Source organism: Hipposideros armiger, unplaced genomic scaffold, assembly GCF_001890085.2.
Source record: "Hipposideros armiger isolate ML-2016 unplaced genomic scaffold, ASM189008v1 scaffold_10, whole genome shotgun sequence".
Lineage (NCBI taxonomy): Eukaryota > Metazoa > Chordata > Mammalia > Chiroptera > Hipposideridae > Hipposideros > Hipposideros armiger.
Genome location: NW_017731360.1, coordinates 1,861,351 through 1,869,241, shown reverse-complemented (window position 1 = coordinate 1,869,241; position 7,891 = coordinate 1,861,351). Strand labels below are relative to the sequence as shown.

General features: G+C 45.9%; 1 protein-coding gene across 1 annotated transcript in view; it reads right to left on the bottom strand.

The window, feature by feature from the left end:
• Positions 1 to 7,891, bottom strand: part of GNL2 (G protein nucleolar 2) — a 40,594-nt gene that overhangs the window by 17,541 nt on the left and 15,162 nt on the right. The window contains exons 9-12 of the mRNA XM_019657538.1: positions 5,140 to 5,268; positions 3,773 to 3,877; positions 2,833 to 2,991; positions 2,504 to 2,617 (exon numbers count right to left, since the gene is read on the bottom strand). Of these exons, the coding sequence (XP_019513083.1) occupies positions 2,504 to 2,617; positions 2,833 to 2,991; positions 3,773 to 3,877; positions 5,140 to 5,268 (507 nt within the window). The remainder of the gene's footprint in view (positions 1 to 2,503; positions 2,618 to 2,832; positions 2,992 to 3,772; positions 3,878 to 5,139; positions 5,269 to 7,891) is intronic.

Below are 7,891 nucleotides of genomic sequence, written 5' to 3'. Positions count from 1 at the left end.
GTCTTCTCCTTGTGGCTGCTGTTCCTCCTCCTCCTCCTCCTCCTCCTCTGCACAAGAGCTCTCAAGCTCCTCCTCGATATCTGACATCTCCAAAGGAACCAGGTCATCCCCAGAGAACTGAGGCACCACATTGATTTTGCCAAAGTTCTGCCGAACCCGCGCGAGAATCTGTTGCATCTCTGAGTTGGTGTCACTGTGACTGTTCTCTCCTTTTTCCTTCTCGATGACAAATTCTGACTCTTCACCTCCAGTTTCTGTGACTTCCTCCTCTGCGTTGTTCTGGGTTATTTCTGTGGCAGCTTCCAGAGGTGATGAGGACGGAAGCTATTCAGGCCAGAAAGGGGTGAGGGGTGGGGACGGGACGAGAAATGGAATCAAGATAAAAACTGAATCTCTGAACTTACACCGTGCTCTCAAATGAGGCTATCCTCTTCTCAGGACTAAGGGAGAATACTGAAAACACCCAAATTTGAGTCACATCCTAATCAGTTATAAGCCAATGTGCAATAAACCCAGAATCCAGTGTTACAGGATAAAAGGAATATAGCTGCAGTTCCAAAGGATGCACCAACTATTAAGTTTATTTAATCATTACAACCAATCAACCATTTACTGTTAGACAGGTAAAGATTCCCTACACCTTCCCTGAGGATTGTAAGGAAAGGGGGTTGTTGAGATAAATACATTCAAAATTCACACACACCACGAGAATGAAAGCCAAGCTGAATGGTAAGGATGAAAGCAGCACTAGTGTCGAGTATTAAGGAGAAGCACTGAGGAGACATCTCAAAGGAAGGGTCTGAGGTGTGAGGAGAACCTATGAGGTGAGTTCAGAAGGAGCCCTGAGTTCGGGAGCCCTGAAATGGCTGGCTTGCTTAAGAAAGTGGTGCGAAGAGGAGTTATCTGCCAGGCTTCAGACCGGTGCGTCACATGTGTGATATCATTTTATTCTTGCCAATGAGATGCCTCATGGTGGGGCCATTCAGCATGAGGGCTGATCCCCAGAAAGGCCAAGCACTTGATTAGAGGGCTGGAGGTTGAGCTCACTCACCAAGAGCCAATGATTCTGATTTAATCCATAGTGCCTATGTAATGAAACCTCCATAAAACCCGAAGGACGGGGTCCGGGGAGCTTCTGGGTTGGTGAACACACTGATGTGCTGGGAGGGTGGTGTGGCTGGAGAGGGTGTGGAAACTCCAGGCCACCCCCCAGCCCCATCCCTCACCCAACACATGTCTTCCATTTAGCTGTTCCTGAGCTATATCCTGTATAATAAACCAGTAACCATAAGCAAAGCACTATTCTAAGTTCCAGGAGTTATTTTAGCAAATCATCAAACCTGGGAACCCTTGAATTTGTAGTTAGCTGGGCAGAAGTGGGGGTTGCCTAGGAACCCCATCTGCAGCTGGCATCTGAGAAGACCTTAACCTGTAGGGGCTGCCTCTGGGAGTTAGTGTCAGGACTGAAGTACTGGACACACAGTTGGTGTCAAGAGAATTCGACCACTGGTGCGCACACACATGCATGCACACACGCGCACACACACACACGCACAGAGGAGGACAGGGATTTGTCTGCTTTTCACTGCAGTATCTCCAGTACCCAGAAGAGTGTCTGACACACAGGAGATACTCAATGTATCTTTGCTGAATGAATGAATCAATGAAGAACAACTTAAGATACAAATAAGATGGCAGAGGAATTGTTTTGTTGGGTTGTTTGGGGGTTTTAGGGGAGAGGGGAAGCAAGTAGATTAACATCAGTTTCAGGTATGTTGACTTTGAAATGCTAGAGGAAATATTCAACTGGAAATTTCTAGCTGACAACTGAAACTCTCAGAATGGCGCTCAGGTAAGAGGAAACCAGAGCTAGATGAACCCAGAAGATGAGTATGGAAGCCACCTCCTTTTCAAGAGACCAGGCTGTCCTGTGGAAAAGATCCTAGAAATAGAAAAGCAAAGCGCTTACGCTGGAGCCTGTGGTTGGCCACTGCCAGGGTGAGGGGACTGGGACGACAGGGAAGCTTCTCAATCCAGCCCAGAGGCCCCACATCTAAGACTTCTTTCCCTGAGTACCAATGGGGGCACTCGCCTTTCCCACCTGATTACCAGCTTCTTTGAGGGCTAGGGCTGTTACTTATTCCTACATTCCCTGTGCCTGGCACACGGCTGGGCCTAATAAATGTCTGTTAAAGAAATGGATCTTGGAAATGCCTCTGTTCCTCAATTGTAAGAAACGATACAAGTGCCAGAAGAGCACCTACATTTAATGAGCCATCTTCCTTCAAGGCCCCAAAGAGACTAGTATTTACACTTGGTCTTCTAGCATGCATCCAAGTGCCACCCCCGCAACAAGGTCATGGCAATGGCACTCTGTACGGGGAGACACTGCAGCTGAAATGCTCTAACAGAAGAAGATGCTCTGTAAAGGGAAGCAATCAAAAGACACTACACGTGGGTCAGGAGCCATGATTTTCAAGAGATGGGTCCACGTTGTTCTTACCTGGGAGGCAGCAGGGGGCTCTGCGTTGGGCGGCTTGACAAAGAAAGGAATGCGGCCCCTCTGCCAGTCATTGAGAACCATCTTGCCCACAGTCTGCAAGTCGGGCTCACCCCCCTGAAATGTCACAGAAAAATTCCCAATTAAATTCAAAGGACAAAACCACCTCCCAGTTTGGAAGCATGTCAGCTCTCCCAGTTGTTCATCACCACCTACTTTCCAGGTTTCATACTGGTCACATGATGCAGATTAAAAAAAAAAAAGGGGTCCAGACTCCCATGTGCACATGATACAGGATGTCCCAGTTTAAACTCTCACAAACCAGGGCTCACCTTTAATAACTTCCCAGTCCGGAGAGCTAGCTTCTCAAGGAAGTCCTCGGCATTCTCCCAGGACTCAACTTTGTATGTCTTGCTGATATATTCTGGCTTTGCTCGTTCGAGTACAGCACCGATATGGTCTTCAGGAGTCTTAATTTTTTCAACTTGAACCTAGATGTGAATAGGAAATCTCTTGTTTACAAACCTTATTATGGAAGCAGGGAAGTTCCCAGTGTTCTCTGTAATAATATCTGAAAGCGGATGTCAACACCACACAGCAAGTGGGGCCTGGCAGGGGCCTGTCCCCGAGGTGGCTAGACATGGTCGGCTGGAAGGAGTGCCACAGTCAGCTGGCCGCCGCCATGGAGCCCAGGACTCAGCCTAATCCCAGTCGCCCACAAACTAACTGAGTGGTTTCCGCAAGCAGTTTAAACTTGGAATGCTTCTTTGTACTCACTTGCAGGAATGGTTAAAAGCCTGCCAATCCCCGGACACGAGGAGAATCGAATAGTTTACGAGAGGCGGGAGGAATGTGCACAGGATGTATAGCCAGCAGCGCTGGTTAAGGTTAAGTGGAACCAGTTAAAGTTTTCGATCGTGTTCAGAAAAAAGTGAGGAAATGACTAAGGTCCAAAATGACTCAACCCATAAACCCATGAGGATGAATTATCACTAAACATAAACAGGCCCTGCTTCCCTTTGGATCCTGTGTGTAAACTCCAAACTGTTTTGTGGGATGACATTAACCAGATATGCCCATGGTTCCACGAACTCCTCAAACAGGCTTAAGTGGAACGGAGAGGCCGCCCTGCTCAGCATCATGTTCCTCTAGTTTGGTCAGACAGGTTGACCCCAAACTGTCTTCTGAATGAGTAAAAAGCAAAGGTATCCAGGGTTCCCCACCGAACGCTTTCCCCGAAAGGCAAACAGCCTCTGAGGACAGGATACTCACAACTCCTTTTAGCACAATGTCTGTCTCCGAGTCCTCAGAGGGGTACACCACCCCTGGACAGTCGATAAGGAATATCCGACGCATCAAGGTAATATATTGCCAGACCTGAGACAGCAAAAAGCCAGAGGTTTCCCAGGTCAAACACAAGGAGTCTAATTTCACAAACCCCTGGTGCTCACGAAGCTAGAAACGGGGAGGGGGGGGTTGTCAGAGAGAAGCAACCTGCTGAGTAATTAAGCTACGAAGTCTCTCCTCTCCTTGTGCTACGCAAGAGGCATTTCACTAAGTGTGAACTACAGCTTCCATCAGCTAGGAGTCTAAAAATAATGCAGCGACATCGCCATCCAGTATTGCGCAATAATATCCAGTAAACCCCGATTTTTAAAAGTGCTCTTGGGGGGCCGGCCGAGTGGCGCGTTGGTTAAGAGCTGGCTTGGGACACCAGAGGGCCCCAGTTCAGATCCCACATAGGAGGGCCAGTGACACTGCCCTCTACAGCTAAGATGCTGAACAACAGCTCAACCTGGAGCTGGGCTGCCATGAGTCGCCCTGGCTGCAGCCCCTGCTGCAGTGGGTTGCCATGGGCTACCGTGTGTGGCCAGCAGCCAGCGTGAGCGGCCAGCAGCCGCAGTGAGCAGCCGTCCAGAAGCCGGCGACTGATCTGCCTCGCCCAGGAAGAGTGCAATGATGGTGCCAACTTGGGCCAGTGAAGCAACATCCTCCACAACTAGACTGAAGAACAAAAGGACAGCAACTTGTCTGTTCCCTTTCCCCCAATTCCCCAGCGCTGTTCCCCTCCCCCAATTCCCCAATAAAAATCTTAAAAAAAAAAAAAAAGCACTCTTGGAAGCTTAATACTGCTTGGCCTCTCTTCCTTTCAGCAGAACCATGCTGCCCCCAAACTTTCTATGTTCTCTAGGGAACGACCCCCACCTGCCAGGATCTCCCCTCCTGTTTAGTTTTCTTTCTTTTATTTATTTATTTTTTGATATTTAAAATCTTTATTGTTTCATCATCAAAAGTTTTCTTTCCATAGAACAATGGCAATAGTTTTCTTTCTTAAGCCAGGCATCAAATATTCTTGGGGTAGTTTTGTTTATGAAAGTAAAAGTGACAATTTAAAAGAGACTTAGACATGCATGAGTGGCACTTATCAAATCATGCCAAAGTCACACAGTGGCTTACAAAGTATTCGGTCTTAGCAAAACAGGGAGAAACAACTCTGGTATGTTTCACACTATTAGATGGAGGCTAACCTCAAAGGTGGGCCTCATTCAAGAGAAGTAGACACAAATCTCCATGTCTTAAATAATCACCTTCCATGGAAATAAAATATGAGGAATAAGACCCCCTCGAGCCACACGTACCTTTGTTTCACCTGCAATGGGGGCCACATTGCAAACTTTCTTGGAGCGCAGTGTGTTTATGACAGAGCTCTTGCCAACATTTGGATAGCCGATGAACCCGACGCTGATCTGCTTCTTGTCAGTGTGCAACTGTTCAAAACAAGAATACGCACCACATACATGTAGTCACGAAAATCCCTTTGGACAAACACGTCGTGTTACTTTGCTAATATACAGAATACAGTGCAAAACTCGCGCTTACAACTTGATTTAAAGCCTGGACAACACACCACCTACATAGTCTGAGCAGGCTGGATACATGCACTTATTATAATAATAAATCAGAGGTGAATCATTTCCTCAGCCATCCCTGTGAAATTACTCTCCAAAGTTTTAAGGTTAAAAGTACATGGGTCAAGAAACAAAGGAAGAAATTGTTAGTCATCAATTTCAGAGAACACCAACCACTGATAAAATGTCTTCAGGGAAGAGTGCTTCAGCAGATGCTCTAAGTGGCACTCCATGACCCACCCCTCCTTTTTTCTGCACAATGCATCTTGCATTTTCATTGCCAAAAATAAACAAGAAAATAGAGAGAGAAAAAAGAGAAAAAAAAAAAAAGCAACCTCAGATGTCAGACCACTGGGTGAAAGTCTCAAGGAGGCAGAGCTCAAGATGAGTCTACAAATGGATGGGGACTTCTGATTAAAGATGGTGAGGTTAAACATCCATGCCTACTTCCCTCCCTCCCTCCCTCCCTGAACTCCACTAGAATGACGGCAGTGGGGATTAACACCTATAAACCCATAGAACCAAACATACAAAACCAAAGAATGAGCTGGAGATAATAAAAACTAATATGTGATTTAACAAACTACTATCAGCTAAAAAGTAGTATCTAACCTGGCCCACTACGAGACATGAAAACAAAGTAGCTAAAAGGCAAGAAATCTAAAAACCCAGCAAAAATATTGTCAATGAATCTCAAAAGGTCTCAGGAATTGGCCATACAGATGGCTATAAGGTGGGGACAGAAATCAAGAGGACTGGTGGACAGTCTATAGAAACAGTCACCTCTCCATCCCCTCCCTCACTCATCATGAGCACACAACTTCTCTACCCCAGAGCCTTAGGGGATAATGATTATTTATTTTTTTTTGAAACCCTGTATTTCTGAAAATATCTTTAATTTTCAGATCTGAAAGGGACCCTAGATTTAGAGATAACAGTGGCTGAAAGCAAGTGTTTCCAAAGTGATTAACTGAAAGTCTAAATATTGACTAGTGAGACCCACAGACCCTTACTCTCACTGAGTTCCCAGAACCCTGGCCAAGCTTATACACCCTTGAGCTGGAGATTGGAAGACTCCGTCCTGGGGAAGCTCTCAGGCCTGAGAGTAAAGACCTACAGACACTGACATGTAGGGTGTCCTCCCAACAAAATATTGGGTTTCCATTCCAATCACCCTACAGTGAAATCTATCATTCAACAAGCCTACCCCCTGCATAAAATGTCCATTGGCTTTTTTTAGCGGCTCACTCTTACATAAGAATGGGGCACCAAGAATAACCAGACATCTGAAGTGTGAGTCTACTAGAAAAGATAGAAAACACACAAAGAAACTGGGAGGAAACAGAATAAATGTAGGAAGAGAGGAAAATTTCAAAATATCACTATCAGTATCATTCTCATTCTCAGAGACAGAAGAGATTCCATTTGTGAAAAAAGAACAGGCTGTAAAAGGGGGCAGGGCAATTCACAGTTAAACAAGAGCTCTCAGGAATTAAAAATAAAAGTGAGAAGCAAAATCGATTTTGTGATAGAACAGCTAGATCATCAAGTCAAGGAAACTGCCTAGAAAATAGAGCACAATGTCATTAATGTACTGAAATAAAGATAAGAAAATTCAACGATTAAACCAAATTCCTGAATGAGAACAGAGATGATGGTGGGGGTGGGGGAATTTCCAAGAAATAATATAGGACAATATCAGATTGACAGTCCCACCCAATGCCCAGCTCACTGAACAATAAAAGACTCATCTTAAGGCACATCACTGTGAAATTTCAGAACAGGAATTTTTTTAAAAAAGATCCCAGCCACCAAGGATAAGGAGTCAGAATGGCTTCTGTTCCTTCTGTTTCTGTTCCACAGAAACATCAGAAGCCAGAAGACAATGCAGTGGTACCTTCAACATTCTGAGGAGAAACAGTGTGAGGGTAAAGATATTTCAAACATACAAGGTCTTAAAAAAAGCTCTTTCTTTCTTTCTTTTTTTAAAAATTTTACTGGGGATGTCTTTCCCAGACCCATTAACTCCAAGTCAAGTCGCTGTCTTCAATCTAGTTGTGGAGGGCGCAGCTCACTGGCCCATGTGGGAATCGAACCGGCAACCCTGGTGTTATGAGCACTGCGCTCTAACCAACTGAGCCAACTGGCCACTCAAAAAAAGAAACGTTCTTTCTTAACATTCCTTCTCAGGAAGCTTTTGGAAAATATGTTCCATCAAAAGGAGTAAACCAAGGGCCGGCCAAGTAGCGTGATGGTTAAGAACTGGCTTGGGATGCTGGAGGGCCCCGGTTCGGATTCCAAATATGAGGGCCAGTGACACTGCCCTCCACAGCTAAGATGTTGAACAACAGCTCAACCTGGAGCTGGGCTGCCATGAGTCGCCAGCGACGGTGTAGGCCGCAGCCCCTGTGGCAGTGGGTTGCCATGGGCTACCGTGTGTAGCCAGCAGCCAGCATGAGCAGCCAGCAGCCGCAGTGAGCGG